The sequence below is a fragment of the Nerophis ophidion genome, linkage group LG28 (genome assembly GCF_033978795.1).
Source record: "Nerophis ophidion isolate RoL-2023_Sa linkage group LG28, RoL_Noph_v1.0, whole genome shotgun sequence".
NCBI lineage: Eukaryota > Metazoa > Chordata > Actinopteri > Syngnathiformes > Syngnathidae > Nerophis > Nerophis ophidion.
In genome coordinates this window covers 24,751,475-24,776,534 of record NC_084638.1, presented here as the reverse complement: position 1 = coordinate 24,776,534, position 25,060 = coordinate 24,751,475, and the positions used below count along the sequence as shown (strand labels likewise).

General features: G+C 41.5%; 2 protein-coding genes across 7 annotated transcripts in view; one reads left to right on the top strand and one right to left on the bottom strand.

Moving 5' to 3' along the window:
* Positions 1 to 25,060, bottom strand: part of LOC133544984 (gastrula zinc finger protein XlCGF57.1-like) — a 202,805-nt gene that overhangs the window by 57,650 nt on the left and 120,095 nt on the right. Inside the window, exons 1-4 of one of the 6 annotated variants that reach the window (XM_061890256.1) lie at positions 11,299 to 11,973; positions 10,172 to 10,380; positions 5,731 to 5,914; positions 221 to 568 (exon numbers count right to left, since the gene is read on the bottom strand). The exons of 3 other annotated variants lie outside the window; for them this stretch is intronic. In XM_061890256.1, the coding sequence (XP_061746240.1) occupies positions 474 to 568; positions 5,731 to 5,914; positions 10,172 to 10,380; positions 11,299 to 11,422 (612 nt within the window). In that variant the 5' untranslated portion in view covers positions 11,423 to 11,973 and the 3' untranslated portion in view covers positions 221 to 473. Of the gene's footprint in view, positions 1 to 220; positions 569 to 5,730; positions 5,915 to 10,171; positions 10,381 to 11,298; positions 11,978 to 23,366; positions 23,597 to 25,060 lie in introns of those variants that run through there. 2 more of the 6 variants (XR_009804695.1, XM_061890258.1) reach the window with 2 other exon arrangements.
* The window catches only part of LOC133544982 (uncharacterized), a 15,396-nt gene continuing 2,242 nt past the window's right edge, over positions 11,907 to 25,060 (top strand). Inside the window, exons 1-7 of the mRNA XM_061890249.1 lie at positions 11,907 to 12,506; positions 16,222 to 16,440; positions 21,335 to 22,414; positions 22,504 to 22,604; positions 22,722 to 22,849; positions 22,946 to 23,176; positions 24,892 to 25,060. The exon at positions 24,892 to 25,060 is cut by the window's right edge and continues 120 nt beyond it. Coding sequence (XP_061746233.1) covers positions 12,437 to 12,506; positions 16,222 to 16,440; positions 21,335 to 22,414; positions 22,504 to 22,604; positions 22,722 to 22,849; positions 22,946 to 23,176; positions 24,892 to 25,060 — 1,998 coding nt within the window. The 5' untranslated portion in view covers positions 11,907 to 12,436. The remainder of the gene's footprint in view (positions 12,507 to 16,221; positions 16,441 to 21,334; positions 22,415 to 22,503; positions 22,605 to 22,721; positions 22,850 to 22,945; positions 23,177 to 24,891) is intronic.

The following is a 25,060-nucleotide window of genomic DNA, read 5'->3' as shown; positions in this document are numbered from 1 at the left end:
TTATTACAGTTTTCACGTTGAATTTGAAGGGAAAGGAAGCCTTCGAATAAATCAGTTCAATAAAGCCATTGTGTCTGTGCTATTTGGAGGGAGTTACACTTTCTGACCTCACTAATGCCTTGTGTAACGCTAGCATGGGCTAGGCGGGTTAAGAGTGTAAATTGTGTTACAGAAGATGGTTCGTCTAGGAGCTTGTGGTATGAAAGATGACGACAACTACTTATCGTGGTTTTGACTGCAATAATTGTATAGACAAAACATAAATACCACTGATAACACAATAGAAAATAAAAAAAAATGCCCAAAACAATAATACAAGATACAGTCCTGCTTCTTTTTCGGAACCAGTCCACAGTTCAGTTCAGTTCGGTGACTTTTGAGTCAGTCCAAAAGTTCAGTTCAAAAAAACTAAAGTAATCAAAAAGGGTTCGTAGCGGAGGAGGAAAAAAATGCTTGTCCTACCGCATACTTGTTTAGCTTGCCATTTTGTTGAGTTGAGTTTGAAGGTGGATAGAGAGCTCAGGTTGTTTGGGGCACCGGGTAGTCTTTCCCGGAAAAAAAACCTCACCTAAAAGTCCAAAAAACAAAGTGAGTAACCTAGTTACCTCTTCACTAGTAAAGTACATTATATATGTACGTGAATGCACAATATAAGCATTCAATTGTCCAGAATGACAAATATTTTGTATTAATAAACAATTGATGACATAATTAACCATGTTGATTAATATATAATCATGAGTCCAATAAAATGAACATTCATAACACATTTCTAATAATACAGATTATGATTTCTTATCTTAAGTGGGAAAACTCAATCATGGATACATTACAACTTCAATTACAAGTGCACTTATATAACTAGTTTCATAACAATACTCATTATTACAAACTCAATAAATCATGATTCAAATTCAAGTTCTTGTCCAAACATTCAAAGATAATAAACAATCAAGCAGAGTTAAAGTAAAGTGTTGCGCAACAAACCAAATACACATACCTGCGTTCCATCTAGAGCGCGTAGTAAAAAAAGACAAACTTAGAAAAGCATCCACAAAGTGGCTAAAGCTTATTAGCACCGCAAAGACCTTTGCCGGACTAAATTGTTGCCTATAAATCGGCTGGATGATCATAAGAAAGTAAAAGGTAATTACCTGAGTAATCGAGGGCAAAACAGCACACCCGATTGTTAAAGTGGAACATTATCACAATTTCAAAAGGGTTAAAAACAATAAAAATCAGTTCCCAGTGGCTTGTTGTATTTTTTGAAGTTTTTTTCAAAATGTTACCGGTCTCGGAATATCCCTAAATAAAGCTTTAAAGTGCTTGATTTTCGACTCTCTGCGAAGACACTGGCCATTTTCCTGTGACGTCACACAGTGCTGCCAATGTAAACAAACAATGGCGAATACCACAGCAAGATATAGTGACATTAGCTCGGATTCAGACTCGGATTTCAGCGACTTAAGCGATTCAACAGATTACGCATGTATTGAAACAGATGGTTGGAGTATGAAAGTATTGAAGAAGAAACTGAAGCTATTGAGCAAATAGCTATTGACGCTATTCATAGCCATAGCATGGCCGAATAGCTGCATTAGCATCGCCGGTAAAATGTGCGGACCAAACGATCAGGACTTTCGCATCTTTTGACACTGGAGCAACTTAAATCCGTCGATTGGTAAGTGTTTTTTTCGCATTAAATGTGGGTAGAAGGAAACGTAATATAGTTGCAAATAAATCTACAGGTTATCCATACATCTCTGTACCATGTCTGCTTTAGCACCGCCGGTAAATAGCATGTTAGCATCGATTAGCGTAGCATGTTAGCATCGATTAACTGGCAGTCAACATCAACAAAACTCACCTTTGTGATTTCGTTGACTATCGTTGCAAATGCATTTGCAGGTTATCCATACATCTCTGTGCCATGTCTGCTTTAGCACCGCGGGTAAATAGCATGTTAGCATCGATTAGCTGGCAGTCAACATCAACAAAACTCACCTTTGTGATTTCGTTGACTATCGTTGCAAATGCATCTGCAGGTTATCCATACATCTCTGTGCCATGTCTGTCTCAGCATCGCCAGTCAAATGTGGAGACACTCCGGCACATTCAATGGGGGTCTGGCGGCAGATTTCTTGCCACTTTGGCATCTTCGGGCCAGTGGTGCAACTTGAATCCCTCCCTGTTAGTGTTGTCACACCCTCCGACAACACACCGACGAGGCACGATGTCTCCAAGGTTCCAAAAAATAGTCCAAAAAACGGAAAATAAGAGAGCTGTCACCCGGTGTTTGTAATGTGTTGAAAATGAAAACGGCGTGTGTTACCTCGGCAACGTCACATTCTGACGTCATCGCCTCCAGCGCGATAAACAGAAAGGCGTTTAATTCGCCAAAATTCACCCATTTAGAGTTCAGAAATCGTTTAAAAAAATAAATGGTCTTTTTCCTGCACCATCAAGGTATATATTGACGTATACATAGGTCTGGTGATAATGTTCCCCTTTAATCGAACTTGTTGACTCTATGGAGGAATAACAGCGGTTAGCGCCTATGCTAAAAACAGATGCAAACATAATATTGGCGACACGGCACATGATTGTGATTTTGGAATTCCGTTGATTATGCCATGGTAAAAGACTCACCTAATTATGAAGTTTGCAAAGTGTGAGGATGAGAATATTTTGCAAGTTTCCAGTGCGTCTCACAGCACGCAGCCACAGCAGACAGGAGGGAAGAGTGAAGTGCGCAGCACTTCCTTAAAAGGGAGCGAGCGCCATTTTGGGGCAGGAAGTAACCCTCCAAAATAAAAGTCTTTGCACTCTATGCATGTGTTTAATGGGAAATTTAAATATGGGTTGCACTTGCATCGTCTATATTAGATATATAACAACGGGCGGGTGGCGGGCGGTTGTGGCTTTGATAAAATGTTGGTTTGGGTGGATGACGACTTTGGTGATGCAGTTGCGGATGATTTAATTGCCTATCCACTAGGGGTGTAACAGTACACAAAAATTTTGGTTCGGTGCGTACCTCGGTTCAGAGGTCGCGGTTGGGTTGATTTTCGGTACAGTAAGAAAACAACAAAATATAAATTTTTTGATTATTTAACAAGTTTGCTAAATCTTCCACCAAAAACATTTTTTCTAGGTGGAATATTTGATGTGAGGTAATCGGAAACTTGGATAGGTCAATAATTCATAATAACCTTGAATTTGATTCAATATTATGTTTTGAGCAATGACAGTTTGAAAGAAAAAAAAAGCTTTGTTTTATTAGTCAACGTTGCAACTTTTTCTAAATTACATTTAGCCTTTAAGCTTTTTTATTTCACTTTTGTTCATGTTTTTGTTTATTTTAATAGTATTTTTAGAATGTGCCGTGGGCCTTTAAAACATTAGCTGTGGGCCGCAAATGGCCTAAAGGGCAAGGTTTTGACACTCCTGCTATAGATAATAAAACATGAAATCTGATAAATCTATGAGTAAAAAGCAGAGCCTGGCAACGTATGCGCGTTTAACATAAGTCTCTCGCTCTCTCCATCTCACCCTCCCTCACCAATGTTGCTGCCGTACAGCACTTTTTTTTTGTTTTCAACCCCTTCTTAACCCTGAACGTACATTGAAAATACACGCAACCCTTAACTCAAAGGGGAACATTATCAGCAGACCTATGTAAGCGTCAATATATACCTTGATGGTGCAGAAAAAAGACCATATATTGTTTTAACCAATTTCCGAACTCTAAATGGGTGAATTTTGGCGAATTAAACGCCTTTCTGTTTATCGCTCATGTGGTCATGACGTCAGAATGTGACGTCTCCGAGGTAATACAGCCGCCATTTTCATTTTCAACACATTACAAACACCGGGTCTCAGCTCTGTTATTTTCCGTTTTTTCGACTATTTTTTGGAACCTTGGAGACATCATGCCTCGTCGGTGAGTTGTCGGAGGGTGTAACAACACTAACGGGGAGGGATTCAAGTTGCACCACTGGCCCGAAGATGCCAAAGTGTCTGCCGCCAGACACCCTTTGAATGTGCCAGAGTGTCTCCACATTTTACCGGCGATGACAGACATGGCACAGAGATGTATGGATAACCTGCAGATGCATTTGCAACGATAAAGTCAACGAAGTCACAAAGGTGAGTTTTGTTGATGTTGACTTATGTGCTAATCAGACATATTTGGTTGCAAAGCGACTGCCAGCTAATCGATGCTAACATGCTACGCTATTCGATGCTAACATGCTATTTACCGGCGGTGCTAAAGCAGACATGGCACAGAGATGTATGGATAACCTGCAGATGCATTTGCAACGATAAAGTCAACGAAGTCACAAAGGTGAGTTTTGTTGATGTTGACTTATGTGCTAATCAGACATATTTGGTTGCAAAGTGACTGCCAGCTAATCGATGCTAACATGCTACGCTATTCGATGCTAACATGCTATTTACCGGCGGTGCTAAAGCAGACATGGCACAGAGATGTATGGATAACCTGCAGATGCATTTGCAACGATAAAGTCAACGAAATCACAAAGGTGAGTTTTGTTGATGTTGACTGTCAGCTAATCGATGCTAACATGCTATGCTAATCGATGCTAACATGCTATTTACCGGCGGTGCTAAAGCAGACATGGCACAAAGAGGTATGGATAACCTGCAGATGCATTTGCAACTATATTACGTTTCCTTCCACCCACATTTAATGCGAAAAAAACACTTACCAATCGACGGATTTAAGTTGCTCCAGTGTCACAAGATGCAAAAGTCCTGATCGTTTGGTCCGCACATTTTACCGGCGATGCTAACGCAGCTATTCGGCCATGCTATGGCTATGAATAGCGTCAATAGCTATTCGCTCAATAGCTTCAGTTTCTTCTTCAATACTTTCATACTCCAACCATACGTTTCAATACATGCGTAATCTGTTGAATCGCTTAAACCGCTAAAATCCGAGTCTGAATCCGAGCTAATGTCGCTATATCTTGCTGTGGTATTCGCCGTTGTTTGTTTACATTGGCATCACTGTATGACGTCACAGGAAAATGGATAGTGGCATCGCAAATAGCGAAAATCAAGCACTTTAAAGCTTCTTTTAGGGATATTCAGGGACCAGTAAAATTTTGAAAAAAAATAAAAAAAATACAACAAGCCACTGGGAACTGATTTTTATTGTTTTTAACCCTTTTGAAATTGTGATAATGTTCCCCTTTAAAATGCCTGACATTTGAGGCATTTAAGAAACTCCACCTGGACCGCTCCGCAAAGAGGACATATCCCGTGAAAAGAGGAGGTGTGGTCAGTCTATCATAAACCTTGGTCGCTGCTAGCATGCCGTGTGGTGTTTTTTTTATTTTTATTGATTGATACTTTTATTAGTAGACTGCATAGTACAGTACATATTCCGCACAATTTACCACTAAATGCTAACACCCGAATAAGTTTTTCAACTTGTTTAAGTCGGGGTCCACGTAAATCAATTCATGGTGCCTCGATGTGCATTGTTCACCTCCGAACCGAAACAACCGTACCGAAACGGTTCAATACAAATACACGTACCGTACGTTACACCCCTACTATCTGCGCATCTTTAACGCAGAGTCAAAAACCACCCTGGCGGCGGAAAAATCAGCGGAATTCCGCGGAAAATTCCCATCCCTGGTCTAGTTGAGATGGATTGAATGCCCTGAGAATAAAATGATATGTGGATGTTGTGCTTACTTGGACTGTGATGAAGCTGTGAGGACTCAGGTGGTTTGTCTTCATGCTCTTCAGTCTTCACAGAGACAACAGTCAGTGGAAACTTGCTGAGATCAGCCTCCTCCTGCCCGAGAAGACACTCTCCCTCCAGAGTGATCCGACATTCCGCCTCTTCCTCTTTAATGTGGGGGGGGCTGCTGGACGTCTGTTGGGTAAATAAGTAATTACGATTAAGAGAGAATAGAAATATTTTTGGACTGACACTGTTAACACAATGACATTGTGTTCTTTGTGTGTTGTGTTAAAAGTGTGTTGCTTAACAACCAATAAAAACATGTGAAATACTTCCTTTTGTCCTAAAAAATAATTCATAACTGAGTCCAAAAATAGACTTGGAAATTGGATGGGGGGCAATTTGAAAAGTTTTTATAAGTACGAGGCAGCATTGATTGAGGCATTCTTAACTTTACACTCACTGATGTAAAGTGTGTAAATATTTTATTCTGTGTACAGCCTAAACACCTGAACTTTATCTAAATGTTAAATGGCTTATACTTGTATAGCGCTTTTCTACATTCAAGGTACTCATAGTACTTTGACACTGTTTCCTTATTCACACAATGATGGCGGGAGCTGCTATGCTATGCTCAAGGACACAACGGACGTGACTAGGTTGGTAGAAGCTGGGGATCGAACCAGGAACCCTCAGGTTGCTGGCACGGACACTCTTCCAACCGCGGCACGCTGTTCAAGTTTATCTCTAAAGGTAACCATAATATTTTAATGACATAGTCATTACACTAACTTCGATATTATGGAAATAAAAAAATTCAAGTCCAAAAACACTTAATTTTTTGGGGGGTATCATGCAAAATACTTTTTTGTGGTAATTTTGCTGGCTGAGCCAAAACTAACTATTGCCAAAACATGTTTTATTATGTGGTGTTTTATGGAGTACCTCCAACAACAATTCCTCTTTAGGAATTGGAGATAATTTATGACACGCTGACAGAAAGTCAGTCAGCTTTATGTTCTTTTAATACATGTATATAATAAATAAATACATAAATGTTTAATAAATTGACTACTTTTGGTTGTTAAAAATAAGTGTTTACTTTCACTTATTGATGCATGTAAGTCAGAATCAGGAAGTGAAATTATTAGATTTGATTACAGTATAAAATACATTTTGGTGACTGTGTGAGTTTGGTGTAAACATTTTGATACATTTATACATCTTCTTAGGGACTGGAACACAGATACTTGCAAGTACAAAGCCTCTGGGGTCAATTCCTAACCTAAGAAAAGTAAATAACTTCACAGTCATAGTGGGTGACAGTAATACAACAAACAATCACCTATTTTTGCTGCATCGCAGAGACTAATCTCTCCATTGAAAAAATGACTACTAAGGTGGTCAAAGATTCTACTGACGAATTATGTTCTTAGATAGTGGGATCGCCCCGTAGTGGGTAGAAGCACACTTATGACTCTAACATAAGCACTTATTTAACCCCACTTTGACGACGGAGTTCATGTTCGGTATTGTGACGCTTTAAAGGGGAACATTATCACAATTTCAAAAGGGTTAAAAACAATAAAAATCAGTTCCCAGTGGCTTGTTGCATTTTTTAAAGTTTTTTTTCAAAATTTTACTGGTCTCGGAATATCCCTAAAAAAAGCTTTTAAGTGCTTGATTTTCGCTATTTGCGATGCGACTATCCATTTCCCTGTGACGTCATACAGTGCTGCCAATGTAAACAAACAACGGCGAATACCACAGCAAGATATAGCGACATTAGCCCGGATTCAGACTCGGATTTCAGCGATTTAAGCGATTTAACAGATTACGCATGTATTGAAACGGATGGTTGGAGTATGAAAGTATTGAAGAAGAAACTAAAGCTATTGAGCGAATAGCTATTGACGCTATTCATAGCCATAGCATGGACCAAACGATCAGGACTTTCGCATCTTGTGACACTGGAGCAACTTAAATCCTTCGATTGGTAAGTGTTTTTGTCGCATTAAATGTGGGTGGAAGGAAACGTAATATAGTTGCAAATGCATCTGCAGGTTATCCATACATCTCTGTGCTATGTCTGCTTTAGCACCGCCGGTAAATAGCATGTTAGAGTCGATTAGCGTAGCATGTTAGCATCGATTAGCTGGCAGTCACGCCGCGACCAAATATGTCTGATTAGCACATAAGTCAACATCAACAAAACTCACCTTTGTGATTTTGTTGACTTTATCGTTGCAAATGCATCTGCAGGTTATCCATACATCTCTGTGCCATGTCTGTCATTGCCGGTAAAATATGGAGACACTCTGGCACATTCAATGGGGGTCTGGCGGCAGACACTTTCGCATCTTCGGGCCAGTGGTGCAACTTGAATCCCTCCCTGTTAGTGTTGTTACACCCTCCGACAACACACCGACGAGGATGTCTCCAAAGTTCCAAAAAATAGTCGAAAAAACGGAAAATAACAGAGCTGAGACCCGGTGTTTGTAATGTGTTGAAAATGAAAATGGCGGCTGTATTACCTCGGAGACGCCACGTTCTGACGTCATCACCACATGAGTGATGAACAGAAAGGCGTTTAATTCGCCAAAATTCACCCATTTAGAGTTCGGAAATCGGTTGCAAAAAAACTACTTTTTTTTCCTGCACCATCAAGGTATATATTGACGCTTACATAGGTCTGGTGATAATGTTCCCCTTTAAAAGCCCTGAAAAACAAACTCCAAATAAACCCAAAATGATTGGGCTTTTACTTAACCGTCCAGCTCAAGCTCGACTTACAGCAAACTATTTCCTTAAAGTGGGGAGGCTCTGGGGAGCCGACACAGTACAGTAGTCAAAACAGTGTACAATATACACCATACCATTAAAATACCCATTCACCTGTCAAGGTACTTCCAAAATATGTTCACCATTATAACACCAGAGGTAGTTGTACACATCACATTCAACCCAGATTTCACTCCAAAAAAGGTTCTAATTTTTTTTGCCTGCTATACCACCAACATGTGGAACTCACTATCAATAGTCATAAAGGAGTGTTAATCGCTTAATTCCTTCAAAATCGCTTTGAAAAGACATTTCAGGTTGTGGCTACTCGTAACTGGGAGTAGACTAAGATCTTTGCTTTTTTTTAAAAAAAAATACATTTGGGGCGGTATAGCTCGGTTGGTAGAGCGGAGGTGCCAGCAACTTGAGGGGTTGCAGGTTCGATCCCCGCTTCCTTCATCCTAGTCACTGCCGTTGTGTCTTTGGGCAAGACACTTTACCCACCTGCTCCCAGTGCCACCCACACTGGTTTAAATGTAACTTAGATATTGGGTTTCACTATGTAAAGCGCTTTGAGTCACTAGAGAAAAAGCGCTATATAAATATCATTCGCTTCACATTTTCTTGCAGTATTTTGGTCTTTAAAATGCTACTTTCTGTGTGAGTTATAAACATATTTCAACTGCAACAAGCTTAGGCTTTATTGCAGCAGTGAATGTGTACCGTGATGAAAGTGTACTCTTTCCTATGCAAACTTCTCATAACTCCTTCAATCGATATATCAGACATTGTTACAAACTGAGAGGAAAATCAACCTCAAACTGTCTCGTTTTCATGAAGAACCTTAAATCAAGGATTCTAGCGGGAACTCTCATTCAACCCTTTTTCTACTACACTTGCACCTCCTGGTACCCCAGCACCTCCAAAACCCTCAAATCTAGACTCCAAACATCCCAGAACAAGCTAGTCCGGTTACTTTTAGACCTCCACCCCAGATCACACCTCAATCCAACCCACTTCTCCAAAGTGGGCTGGCTCAGGGTGGAGGACAGAGTAAAACAACTTGCACTGAGCCTAGTCTGTAAAACCCGCTACACCTCTTTGATACCGAAGTACACGTCGAACTACTTCCTTAACGTAATTGACCGCCATAACCACAACACCAGGGGGAGCTCCACAAACCACATTAAACCCAGATTTTGATCTAACAAAGGTCTTAACTCATTCTCTTTCTATGCCACATAAATGTGGAATGCACTCCCAACAGGTATAAAAGTAGGTGCATCTCTATCCTCCTTCAAAACCGCTCTAAAACAACACCTCCAGGCAACTTCAACACTTTACTAATACCCTCCTCCATTCACATCCCATCTCCCCGGATTATAAACTACCTAATGTAAATGTACTTCTAATGTATATACTTGTTCTTATGCTATCAGAACTCACTATGTTCTCTGCTGGCTGTACATATCCTACTAAATAAGACCTACACTGTTTCAATGTCCACATTTCTCTGTTGATGCAATTGTTGATGACTGAAGTTCTGATATCAACCAAAGCTCCTCAACCCCACCCCCCAGATTGTAAATAATGTAAATAATTCAATGTATATACTATGATGATTAACCTGTGTGATGAGTGTATTATGTTGATAGTATATATTTGCACCATGAATTGATTAACGTGGACCCCGATGACCATGGATGAAGTACTGGCTATCCAGAGTCGAGACCCAGGATGGACCGCTCGCCTGTATCGGTTGGGGACATCTCTATGCTGCTGATCCGCCTCCGCTTGAGATGGTTTCCTGTGGACGGGACTCTCGCTGCTGTCTTGGATCCGCTTTGAACTGAACTCTCGCGGCTGTGTTGGAGCCACTATGGATTGAACTTTCACAGTATCATGTTAGACCCGCTCGACATCCATTGCTTTCGGTCCCCTAGAGGGGGGGGGGGGGGGGGGGGTTGCCCACTTCTGAGTTCCTCTCCAAGGTTTCCCATAGTCAGCATTGTCACTGGCGTCCCACAGGATGTGAATTCTCCCTGCCCACTGGCTGTGAGTTTTCCTTGCCCTTTTGTGGGTTCTTCCGAGGATGTCATAGTCGTAATGGTTTGTACAGTCCTTTGAGACATTTGTGATTTATCCATCCATCCATTTTCTACCGCTTATTCCCTTTCGGGGTCGTGAGGGGGCACTGGCGCCTATCTCAGCTACAATCGGGCGTAAGGCGGGGTACACCCTGGACAAGTCGCCACCTCATCGCAGGGCCAACACAGATAGACAGACAACATTCACACTCACATTCACACACTAGGGCCAATTTAGTGATGCCAATCAACCTATCCCCAGGTGCATGTCTTTGGAAGTGGGAGGAAGCCGGAGTACCCGGAGGGAACCCACGCATTCACGGGGAGAACATGCAAACTCCACACAGAAAGATCCCGAGCCTGGATTTGAAACCAGGACTCCAGGACCTTCGTATTGTGAGGCAGACGCACTAACCCCTCTGCCACCGTGAAGCCCACATTTGTGATTTAGGGCTATATAAATAAACATTGATTGATTGATTGAAACAAGTTGAAAAACTTATTGGGGTGTTACCATTTAGTGGTCAATTGTAAGGAATATGTACTGAACTGTGCAATCTACTAATAAAAGTATCAACCAATCAATCAATCAAAACATTGCATCATCCCCACAAGACAAATCATCTTCCTATTGACCATCTATTAAAGAAAAGTGTTAATAATGAAACATCAAGTCAGTTAAGATGTGAGAGTAAGAAGTAAACAAACCTGTTCTGTGTAACACAACTTGATGTTTCTTGAAAACAGCGTCCAGTAGTTGATGTCGTCGCTCCTTCTCCTCTATTGTTGGAGAAAGTTCCTCCTCGTACTCTGCTACCGTTGTTTCGCACATTTTCACAAAATCACGACACTTGCCACTCAGACGTTATCTCTACTTAGCGATGTGTTGATAACGTCCTTTGTCTCTTTGTTAGCAGCTAACTGGCTAAGCTAACTAGCTAAGCTAACTAGCACGAGAAGCGTCGAGGTGCGATAAGACTAATTTAACCGGGACACAAACAATTACCAACAATGTTTCATCTACTACACCACATATATGCGTACATGTATGCACTAAATACAAAAAGAGGACCAATAATGGCCACGTTTAGGCCGTTTTTCCGTCAAACGCCATCTTGCTTCGTCATCGTTCTTCTTTGGATTTCCAGCAGACTAGTAGAGCAACTTAGGCCTCCACAGCTTCTTAACGGGACTTCTTCGTGCTGTCCTATGGTCCATACTACATTCTACACTACAGGAGGTCGCGCTATTAACGCGTCGAGCCGTAGCAGCAAACTGCCAGTAAGAAGAAAGAAATCGAAGCTGGTTGCTTGTCTTCTCGCGAGATCTGACAACACCGCGCGTGAACAACATAGAAGGACGAGGGGAAAAAAACACGACGACGTTCCAACCGCCTTTAAACTAAATATAATGATATTGCGTTCGAGAACGTGCGGCTGTGTCTATACTAGCTCTGTGTTCTTAATCAGCACGCACATGTACACACATATGCTGTTTAATCGTGTACACATCGTTAACAATTGTTTGTATTCTGATACATTAGTCTGAGCTCACTTAACGCTGAGCGTGCTAGTTAGCTTAGCTTGTTAGCTGCTAACAAAGAGACGCGGACGTTATCAACACATCGCTAAGTAGAGATCAAATGTGAGTGTAAAGTGTTGTGATTGTGTGAAAATGTGCGAATGAACGATGGCAAAGTCTGAGGAGGAACTTTGTCCAACTAAAGAGGATTGATTAACGTGGACCCCGACTTAAACAAGTTGAAAAACTTATTTGGGTGTCACCATTTAGTGGTCAATTTGTACGGAATATGTACTGAACTCATAAAAGTCTCAATCAATCAATCATGGAGCGACAAGATCAACTACTGGACGCTTATTGTAAGAAACATCATCAAGTTGTGTTACACAGAACAGGTTTGTTTACTTCTTACTCTCACACGTTTACTAACTTTATATTTCATTATTAACACTTCTTAAATATATTGTCTATATAAAAAAAGACAGTTTCAGACACCCAATATTTATTAGGTTGATGTTATCCATCCATCCATCTTCTTCCGCTTAGGGGTAGCAGCCTAAGCAGGGAAGCGTAGACTTCCCTCTCCCCAGCCACTTTGTCCAGCTCTTCCCTGGGGATCCCGAGGCGTTCTTAGGCCAGCCGGGAGACATCGTCTTCCCAACGTGTCCTGGGTCTTCCCAGTGGCCTCCTACCGGTTGGACGTGTCCTAAACACCTCCCTAAGGAGGCATTCGGGTGGCATCCTGACCAGATGCTCGAACCACCTCATCTGGCTCCTCTCGATGTGAAGGAGCAGCGGCTTTACTTCGAGTTCCTCCCGGATGACAGAGCTTCTCACCCTATCTCAATGGGAGAGACCCGCTACACGGCGGAGGAAACTCATTTGGGCCGCTTGTACCCGTGATCTTGTCCTTTCAGTCATGACCCAAAGCTCATGACCATAGGTGAGGATGGGAACGTAGATCGACCGGTAAATTGAGAGCTTTGCCTTCCGGCTCAGCTCCTTCTTCACCACAACGGATCGGTACAACGTCCGCATTACTGAAGACGCCGCACCGATCCGCATGTCGATCTCACGATCCACTTTTCCCCCACTCGTGAACAAGACTCCTAGGTACTTGAACTCCTCCACTTGGGGCAGGGTCTCCTCCCCAACCCGGAGATGGCACTCCACCCTTTTCCGGGCGAGAACCATGGACTCGGGCGTGGAAGTGCTGATTCTCATTCCGTTCGCTTCACACTGTGCTCCGAACCGATCCAGTGAGAGCTGAAGATCCCGGCCAGATGAAGCCATCAGGACCACATCATCTGCAAAAAGCAGAGACCTAATCCCGCGGCCACCAAACCGGAACCCCTCAGCGCCTTGACTGCGCCTAGAAATTAAGTCCATAAAAGTTATGAACAGAATCATTGACAAAGGACAGCCTTGGCATAGTCCAACCCTCACTGGAAATGTGTTCGACTTACTACCGGCAATGCGGACCAAGCTCTGACACCGATCGTACAGGGAGCGGACCGCCACATTCATTCATTCATACATTTTTCTGCCGCTTGTCCGTCGCGGGGGTGGGCTGGAGCCTATCCCAGCTGCACTCGAATTTAGGGATTTTACCTATGCGGTCCGTAATCTCATCAAAGGGTTTAGAGAATCTGGGGAAATCACTGCACAATAGCGAAAAGGCCAAAAATTAAAATTGAATGCCCGTTACTTTCGGTCCCTCAGGCGGTACTACATCAAAAACATCAGCGACATCAGTGTGTAAATTAAATCACCACATGGGCTCAGGAAGTCTTCAGAAAACCCCTGTCAGTAAATACTAGGGATGCACCGAAATGGAAATTTGTGGCCGAAGCCGAAAAAAACTTAAACGCTTGGCTGAATACCAAATACCGAATAATGACAGCAGTTTTTCAGTTTTTTTTATATTGCATAAATAGCCTAGAATAATTTTTTAGATATGTTTTTCAAATAAAGTATTTTTTTTTTAATATTGACATTTTTTTAATATTCCAGTAGCCTTTGCTTTTCAAAAAAAGCACAAAGTTTTTCATTTATATTAGGCCTTCAAACAAAACGTGCATTCCAAAAAAAAAAAAAGTGCATTAAAGTGGATAAACCCACAACAAATGAATTATTGTCCTTTTGGCAAAAGTCTGCTTAGCCACAGTAGATATGCTAATAATGTAAACAGAAGGCTCAAGTAAATCTCAATTAAGTGTGTGCTTGTAACCTCATACACTTATGCAGGTAGCCTACACAACAGGCTAATAATGTGAACAGAAGAAATACCGTCTGCTCGGTATCGTGTAACGGGGCTCAATGTGAAGTGAAGTGAAGTGAAGTGAACACTAAACACTAAACGGTTGATCATCCAAAACCATAAACTCCATTACCTTCTTTGTAATTCCGTTTGCTTTGGCACTGTCAGTCGCAAACTTTTTCGTCCTCTCAAAGACGTCGGCCACGGACGGACGGGGTGGGCGTTCAAGTGCTGCGACCAGCTCTCCTTTCAGCTGCTGCAGCCGTCTCTCTCTCGTACTCGGCATGCTTTTCTGGGTGTTTGGCTTTTAAATGATAAATTAAAGCAGTAGTGCTGAAGGTCTTTGCTGAGGCACCTCCTCGAGACAGTTTGGCTGAACATTTGTTGCAAACTGCAATTCTTTTGTCACTTTCCGACACTTTAAAACATCTCCACACTGCTTACATTTTTCCGAAGGCGCCGGGTTTCAACGTCACCACGTCACTGCACGTTGGTTGATTGCGTCAACGCGTCAAAAAATTGGGTCATTGCGTCACACGCCACTATTCGGCCTTGCTTTTAACTCATTCTACCGAAGGCCGAATGTGGCTTTTTTTTTTGCCATATTCGGCCGAATATATTCGGTGACCGATTATTCGGTGCATCCCTAGTAAATACAGTTGGTCCCTACATCTGTAAGTGCACGTTAAAACTCTACAATGCAAAGCGAAAGCCATTTATCAACAACACCCTCATTTAAGATTGACTGATGCAAAGTGGAAAAGTGTTCTGTGGTCTAACAAGTCCACATTGTAAATTGTTTTGTAAACTGTGGACATGGTGTCCTCCAGACCAAAAAAGAAAAGAATAATCCGGACTGTTATAACTGTAAAGTTCGAAAGCTAGCATCTGTCATGGTATAGGGGTGTTTTAGTGGCCAAAACATGGGTAACTACACATCTGTGCAGGCACCATTAATGCTGAAAGGTACATATAGCTTTTGAGCAACATGCGTTCCCATCCAAGCAATGTCTTTTTCATGGACGCCCCTGCTTATTTCAGCAAGACAATGCTAAGCCACATTCTGCACGTGTTACAACAGCGTGGCTTCATAGTAAAATAGTGCTGGTACTAGACTGGCCTACCTGTAGTCCAGACCTGTCTCCCATTGAAAACGTGTGGTGCAGTGTGAAGCCTAAAATACCACAACGGAGACCCCAGACTGTCTAACAACATAAGCTGTACATCAAGCAAGAATGTGAAATAATACCACCTGAAAAGCTTCAAAATTTGGTCTCCTTAGTTCCAAAATGTTTACAGTGTTGTTAAAAGGAAAGGCCATGTAGCACAGTAGTAAAAATGCCCCTGTGCCAACTTTTTTGCAATGTGTTGCTGCCATTAAATTCTAAGTTAATGGTTATTTGCAAAAAAATATGTTTCTCAGTTCAAACATTTTATATCTCGTCTTTGCAGTACATTAAATTGAATATAAGTTGAAAAGGATTTGCAAATCATTGTATTCTGTTTTTATTTACAATTTACACAACGTGCCAACTTCGCTGGTTTTGAGTTTTGGAGTACGATTTTTTTCGGTGGTTTTGCAATGAGATGGTTCTGGTTTCCATTATGTTTAAGTTAAAGGATTTTTAAATTCCCCCCTTCCTTCTCGCCGCATTAAATTTCCTTTTTCTTTTACTCACGCTACCACTTTGGAAGTAATTTTATTGGCTGGGACACAAGGAAGTCTGTTTTTATTGGTTGTTTAGCTGCACACTTTTAACACAACACACACATAATCCCATTGTGTTAACAGTGTCAGTCAAAAACTACTTCTATTCACTCTTAATCGTATTTACTTATGTACCCAACAGACATCCAGCAGCCTCCCCGCATTAAAGAGGAAGAGGAGGAACTACAGCCCCCTCACATTAAAGAGGAAGAGGAGGAATGTCGGATCACTCAGGAGGAAGAGTGTCTTCTAGGACAGGAGGAGGCTGATCTCAGCAAGTTTCCACTGACTGTTGTCTCTGTGGAGATTGAAGAGCATGAAGACAAACCACCTGAGTCCTCACAGCTTCATCCCAGTCCAGGTAAGCACAACATCCACATATCATTTTCTAGACTTAGACTTGAACATTAGACTGAAAAAAAACTTTATTGATCCACAAGGGAAATTGTTCCACAAAGTAGCTCAGTTACAAAGGATGGAAAGGATACAAAATAGAGAGTAGATCCAGCAGAAAATATACATTATAAACAAAGAGAGGTAGCTAACATGGAAGCGGTCAGGCAATAGACAGGTATCATTTATTGCTGTATGTGATTATACAGCTGGATAGAATGTGGTTTCGAAGGAGTTCCTGAATCGAACACTGTGGGAACGAAGCTGAGGGAGGCTGTTGGAGTATGAGCTCCGCTGTTCCTCAATTTTCTGGTGGTGTGGGTGGGCAGGATTGCCCATGATGGCGAGCAGTTCGTCCAGTGTCCTCCTGTCCCTCACTGACACAAACGCCTCCAACTGCGTGCCGATAGTTTGGCCGGCTTTCCGGATCAGTTTGTCAATTAAAGGCCTACTGAAAGCCACTACTACCCACCAAGCAGTCTGATAGTTTATATATCAATGATGAAATATTAACATTGCAACACATGCCAATACGGCCTTTTTAGTTTACCAAATTGTAATTTTAAATTTCCCGGGAGTTTCTTCTTGAAAACGTCACGTAATGATGACGTGTACGCGTGACGTCACGGACTGTTAGGAAATATGAGCGCTGCGCACACACACAGCTAAAAGTCGTCTGCTTTAACGGCATAATTACACAGTATTTTGGACATCTGTGTTGCTGAATCTTTTGCAATTTGTTCAATTAATAAAGGAGAAGTCAAAGTAGAAAGATGGAGTTGGGAAGCTTTAGCCTTTAGCCACACAAACACACGGTGATTCCTTGTTTAAAATTCCCGGAGTTGAAACTTTATTATGGATCGAGCACTCAAGCGAACATGGATCCCGACCGAATGTCAACCAGCAGGTTTCGGTGAGAAAATTGTGGTAAAAAGTCGCTTTTTACCGGAGATCAGCTGAGCTTGCGTTGTCCATAAAGCTGCCGTCGCGCTGAGACAGTGGCATCAAGACACCCGGCCGTGAACACACCACTCCGACTATCAGGTACTGTTAAACTTACTTAAACACTAGCAACACAATAGAAAGATAAGGGATTTCCCAGAATTATCCTAGTAAATGGGTCTAAAAACATCTGAATCCGTCCCAATGCAATCACGTTTTTTTTTTTAACTAGATTTTTAATTTTTTGTAGTCCGTTGCTATCAATATACTCAAACACAAATCTTTCATCCTTGCTCAAATTAATGGGGAAATTGTCGTTTTCTCGGTCCGAATAGCTCTTGCTGCTGGAGGCTCCCATTAAAAACAATATGAGGACGTGAGGAGCCCTCACACCGGTGACGTCATCGTCTGCGACTTCCGGTAAAGGCAGGGCTTTTCTGTTAGCGACCAAAAGTTGCAAACTTTATCGTCGATGTTCTCTCCGAAATCCTTTCAGCAAAAATATGTCAATATCGCGAAATGATCAAGTATGACACATAGAATGGACCTGCTATCCCCGTTTAAATAAGAAAATGACATTTCAGTAGGCCTTTAAGTCCCTTTTGCTGGTGCTGCTCCCCCAACAAACCACTGCAAAGTACAGGGCACTGGCCACAACAGACTGATAGAAGATCTCCAACAGTTTGTTGCACACATTAAAGGACCTAAGCCTCCTCAGGAAAAAGTCTGCTCATGCCATTATTGTAAACAGCTTTGCTGTTGTCCTTCCAGTCCAGTCTGCTGTTCAAGTTGACTCCCAGGTACTTGTACTGCCCCACTATTACCACCTCCCGGGCCTTGATGTTGATGTGCTCCATTGAAGTCGGTGATTAGCTCATTTTTAGAGTATAATAAGTCTCTTATTCTTATTAATAACATTGTTATTCTGAGTCTAACCAAAAATAAATAAAATACTTCTTACCATTAATGCGACTTCTTGAACAGGTGCGGTAGAAACGTAGAAACCGGATGGATGGATAAAAATGCGTGAGAATGTTTTATATTTTGAATGTTATTTTTGACACTGTGATTACCAGCGGAATTATTCATTACTTATCGTGTTAAGCAATGTCAAGGAAGATTTATCTGAGAGCCAGATGCAGTCATCAAAAGAGCCACATCTGGCTCTAGAGCCATAGGTTCCCTACCCCTGCCGTAAAATATCAAATAATATTATTTAGCTCATTCACATAAGAGACTAGACGTATAAGATTTCATGGGATTTAGCGATTAGGAGTGACAGATTATTTGGTAAACGTATAGCATGTTCTATATCAGGGGTAGGGAACCTATGGCCCTAGAGCCAGATGTGGCTCTTTTGATGACTGCATCTGGCTCTCAGATAAATCTTAGCTGACATTGCTTAACACGATAAGTAATGAATAATTCTGCTGGTAATCAAATCAACTTTATTTATAAAGCACATTTAAAATTTACCACAGGGGTAGCCAACGTGCTGTACAATGGACAGGTTAAAAGATAATTCGAAGACCGAGCAAACAACACAACACAAACAGAACATGATAAAACATAAATAAATACAACATAAAAACAGGTTCACAGCAGGTGTATAATGAGGCGCAATTGCAGGATGGATATCACTTAGTGTTAAAAGCCAAGGAATAAAAGTATGTTTTTAAGAGAGATTTAAAAACTTGAAGAGAGGAGGCTTGTCTAACACTCAGAGGTAGGTCACAGTGTTAAAAATAACGTTCAAATTATAAAACATTCTCATGCATTTTAATCCAACCATTCATTTTTTATCCCACCTGTTCAAGAAGTCACATTAATGGTAAGAAGTATTATATTTATTATTGGTTAGCTTTAGAATAACAATGTTATTAAAAAGAATAAGAAGTGAAGTGAATTATATCGCTTTACATAGTGAAACCCAATATCTATTTTTTACATATAAACCAGTGTGAGTGGCACTGGGAGCAAGTGGGTAGAGTGTCTTGCCCATGGACACAACGGCAGTGACTAGGTTGGCGGAAGCGGGGATTGAACCTGCAACCCTCAAGTTACTGGCACGGCCGTTCTACCAACCGAGCTATACCGCCCCAACTTATTATACCCTAAAAATGTTGGTCTTACGTAAAAATGCACGCATTTAGTTGTATTCAGTGTTAAAAAATATTATATGGCTTTCACGGAAATACGTTTTGAAATATTTGGCTTTCATGGCTCTCTCAGCCAAAAAGGTTGACCCCTGGTCTATATGTTATAGTTATTTGAATGACTCTTACCATAATATGTTAGGCTAACATAGCAGGCACCTTCTCAGTTGGTTATTTATGTGTCATGTAACGTACACTTATTCAGCATTTATTTTAAATTGCCTTTCAAATGTATATTCTTGGTGTTAGGTTTTATCAAATAAATTTCCCCTAAAAATGCGACTTATACTTCAGTGCGACTTATATATGTTTTTTTCCTTCTTTATTATGCATTTTCAGCAGGTGCAACTTATACTCCGGAGCGACTTATACTCCGAAAAACGCGGTGCTCACATTATTTTTTTGATCAATCCTCATCCATTAAAGTCCTCATCTTCTGTGTCCGAAATGCACAGCTGGGCAAGTTCTCCATCCAACATGCCAGATTCCCTCTCCTCATTTTCAAATTCAGAAATCTTTTTTATTTAAGTGTTCTTTTCATCATATTCAATTTTTTTACCATTGGTAAGCGCAGGGGTGAGAAGAGGTTTTAAAGTTATTAGCGCCTGCTTACTTTTACCCCATGCTTTGAATAAGCGCAGGAGTGAGAAGAGTTTTTAAATTAATTAGCCCGGCGGCTAGTCGAGGGAAATACGGTAAACGGAATACAATGATTTGCAAATCATTTTCAACCCATTTTTTAGTTGAATATGCTACAAATACAACATATTTGACGTTCATTGAAAAAATTTGTTTTTGGGTGCAATTAATCATTAACTTAAGAATTAGATGCCAGCAACACGTGACAAATAAGTTGGGAAAGGTGGCAATAAATACTAATAAATTTGAGGAATGCTCATCTAACACTTATTTGGAACATCCCACAGGTGTGCAGTCTAATTGGGAACAGGTGGGTGCCATGATTGGGTATAAAAACAGCTTCCCAAAAAATGCTCAGTCTTTCACAAGAAAGGATGGGTCGAGTTACACCCCTTTGTCCACAACCGCGTGAGCAAATAGTCAAACAGTTTAAGAACAACGTTTCTCAAAGTGCAATTGCAAGAAATTTTGGGATTTCAACATCTACGCTCCATAATATCATTAAAAGGTTCAGAAAATCTGGAGAAAGCATGGCCGTAAACCAACATTGAATGACCGTGACCTTCGATCCCTCAGACGGCACTGTATCAAAAACCGCCTGCAGCCCAGACCTGTCTCTCATCAAAAATGTGTGGCGCATTATGAAGCGTAAAATACGACAGCGTAGACCCCGGACTGTTGACGACGGAAGCTCTACATAAAATAAGAATCTGAAATAATTTCACTTTCAAAGCTTCAACAATTAGTTTCCCCAGTTCCCAAACATTTATTGAGTGTTGTTAAAAGAAAAGGTGATGTCACACAGTTGTGAACATGCCCTTTCCCAACTACTTTGGCACATGTTGCAGCCATGAAATTCTAAGTTTATTATTATTTGCCCAAATAAAATAAAGTTTATGAGTTTGAACATCAAATATCTTGTCTTTGTAGTGCATTCACCCGAATATGGGTTGAAAAGGATTTGCAAATCATTGTATTCTGTTTATATTTACATCTAACACAATTTCCCAACTTATATGGAAACGGGGTTTGTACATGTAAACGTACTAAATGCCTCATGTGACTGAGAGCAATGGTGTGCGTTTCTAAAATTTGTCTTCTTGTGACCTGCCGGCGTCTGTGAAGAACATCATCTACCTGAGGAAGAGGAGTGGAGCTTCAGGAAAGAGCAGGAATTGCCACAGCCCTCCCGCATTAAAGATGAAGACGATGCACCAGAGACCCTTCACTATAAAAAGGAAGAGAAGGACCGGCTGACTTACCAAATTAAAGATGAAGAGGAGGAACACCGCATCAGTCAAGATGGAGAGCATTTTGAAGGACTGAAGGAATTCCCAGTGATTGGTGTCCCTGTGAAGAGTGAAGATGATGAGGTCGAAGGTGAAAGTGAGGAGAAGAGAGAGGCGGAGCCTCCAAGCAGCAGTTCAACACAACACATGACAACAGAAGCTGATGGAGACCACCATACTTGCCAACCCTCGCAAATTTTCCGGGAGACTCCCGAATTCAAGTGCCTATCCCGAAAATCTCCCGGGACAACCATTCTCCCGAATTTCTCCCGATTTCCAGCCGGACAACAATATTGGGGGCGTGCAATAGTGGCACGCCCCCTCCAGGTCCATGCGGACCTGAGTGAGGACAGCCCGTCGTCACGTCCGCTTTACCTCCATATAAACAGCGTGCCGCCCCAGTCCCGTTATAACATCTACGGCCTTTGGAGCGTGCACAGCTGCACACAGAACAAGGAGAAGACGAAGCAGAAGAACGAAGAAGAGACAGTCATGGCGACGACGAGTAAGAAGAAGAAGTACGCTTGCAAGTTCCAAAATGATTGGAAACAAGAATTTCAGTTCATCCAGGACAGCTCGAAGGGGGAGGGGTATGCTGCCTGCAAATTTTGTAGATCAGACTTCTCCATTGAACACAGTGGTCGAATGAATATAGTCACTCATGAACGGTCAGCGAAGCACATGGCGGCGGCAACGAAGCACCGGTCACAGCCCAGTATTATGGGCCAACTTGCTGAATGGAGACCCGAGGGCGTAACATTTGCCGAGACAAAGATGGCTATGCTGATAGCTGCAAGCAACATCCCGTTCTCATTTGCGGATGTTTTCAACAAATCCGTGAAGGATATGTTCCCGGACTCAGAGATCGCTCGCCAGTACTCAAATGGCAGAACAACGGCTACTCAAATAGTGAAAGGTAAGTGTTGTTATTTTTTTTTTTAAGTAAGCAGCAAGTGCAGTACAGTTAGTAGAACAACTGTGTTTTCATTACTGTGTATTTGATAGGTGCCATTGCCCCGGAATTGGACAAGGAAGTGATGGAACTGTGCCAAAACCAACCCTTTGGTCTGATGTGTGATGAAATCACAAGCAGAAACACGGATAAAGTATGTATTTTGTATTTACACTTCTCTGGTAAAGTAGTTTTGTGGCTGCTGTCAGTGAAAATGTCTCTCTCTCTCTCTAAATAAATATGTTTTATTTTTTTTAATTTTGTTTTAAAGGAGTTTGTGATATTGGCCAGGGTTTGCGATCCAAAAACTCAGGAGGTGGTGACGAAGTTTCTGCACATGCCAGTGTGCAACATTGGCACAGCACAGAACCTTTTTGAGTCACTGAACAAAGTGCTGAGGTAAGTGTAAAGTTGCTAATGCGTAAATGTAAATACATTACAATATGCCAGGAGACAGACCACTAATAAGTAGTGTTGTACTCTGTTTATTCGTAGTCACAGAAACATTGACTGGAGGAACGTTGTGGCATTTAGTAGTGACAATGCCAGTGTCATGAAGGGGAAGCACAATTCTGTTGTCAGCAGAATCAAAGACATGCAGCCATCCCTAATTGACGTGGGGTGCATCTGTCATCTGGTCCAGCTGGCCACAGGATGTGGCATTAAGGCTTTACGCCAGCCTATTGAAGACATCCTCAGCAGTATATATGCTCACTTTGACATCAGGTACAGTTGTGATCAAAATTATTCAACCCCCAGACAATTTTGGTGTTTTAGCAAGTTAGACATTTATTCCGTGTTTTGTTTATAATCGTATCAAATAAAGATGCATTAAATAGACAAATGCAACTTGAAATACAACATTATATTTTGTAACATACCAAACAGTGTCATTCCTCTTAATATCTCATTGACAAAATTATTCAACCCCTTGAAGATCATAACTCTTAAGAGCAGAATTTGAATAAGGTCTTTTCAATCAGGTGTTGAAAACACCTGTAGATGTGATTAGAACCATAACGAGCAACAATTAAACTGATTGAAAAAGACTGTGATGCTCAGCTTCTTGTAAATGGTCAATGGTGTATTTGCAACATGGTGAAGTCCAGGGAGTGGTCAAAGAAGTCAAGAGAAGAGGTCATTTCTCTTCATAAGAAGGGATATGGATATAAGAAAATAGCAAAGACATTACACATTCCAAGAGACACAGCTGGGAGCATAATTCGCAAGTTTAAAGCTAAAGGCACAGTGGAAACACTACCTGGGCGTGGTAGAAAGAGGATGCTGTGTGCGTACAGTGGTGAAAAACCCCCGGGTAACAACTGAGGAACTACAACAGGACATTGCAGAGGGGGGAACGCAGGTTTCGTCCCAGACAATAAGGCGCGCACTACGAGATGAAGGCCTCCATGCTAGAACTCCCAGGCGCACCCCACTTCTGACTACCAGGCACAAGAAAATAGACTCCAGTATGCCAAAAATCATCTGGACAAACCCCAAAGGTTTTGGGAAACTGTTCTATGGAGTGATGAGACAAAACTGGAACTCTTTGGGCCTATGAATCAATGTTATGTCTGGAGGAGACAAAATGAAGCTTACAAAGAGAAGAACACCTTGCCTACTGTTAAGCATGGTGGGGGGTCAATCATGCTCTGGGGCTGTTTCTCTGCCTCAGGTACCGGGAATCTCCAGCGCGTTCAAGGCATTATGAATTATATTTCCTAGCAGGATATATTAGCTGCAAATGTCATGAAGTCAGTGACGAAGCTGAGGCTTGGGAGACGTTGGACCTTCCAACAGGACAAGGATCCCGAGCATACCTCCAAATCAACATCAGAGTGGTTGCAGAATAAGGGCTGGAAGACTCTGGAGTGGCCTTCACAGTCGCCAGACCTAAATCCTCTAGAAAAGCTGTGGTGGGACTTGAAGAAGGCAGTTGCAGCACGCAAGCCCAAGAATATGAATGAACTGGAGGCCTTTGCCCAAGAGGAATGGGCTAAAATACCTGTAGATGCTTGCAAGAAGCTTGTGTCCGCTTATGGATCACCTTTGAAGGATGTCATTACTGCCAAAGGCTGTTCTACTAAGTACTAAAGATGCATGGAACTAGGGGGTTGAATCATTTTGTCAATGAGATATTAAGAAAAATGTCCTTTTTTGGTATTTTGTAAAATACAGTGTTACAATTTAAGTTCCATTTATCTATTTGACACATCTTTATTTGATATGACTATAAACAAGATACGGAATAAATGTCCAACTTGCTAAAACACCAAAATTGTGTGGGGGTTGTATAATTTTTATCACAACTGTAAGCAAATTCATATGCCGCATGTTACACCTGCCCATAAGTTCAAAGAGAGCCCCTGTGCATGTCATCTTGGGTCCCTGGCTTTTCATTATTTAACTATTTTCTTTTAACCTTCCTTTCTCAACTTCAGTGCCAAACGTTGTGAAATCTTCAAAGAGTTTGTGGAGTTCACAGACTCAGAAACTCTGAAGATACTCCGATACTGTGCAACCAGGTGGCTCAGCTTGCTGACTTGCATAAACCGGGTGCTCAAGCAGTGGGATGCACTGCAGGCATATTTTGCCAGTCATGAGGATGTG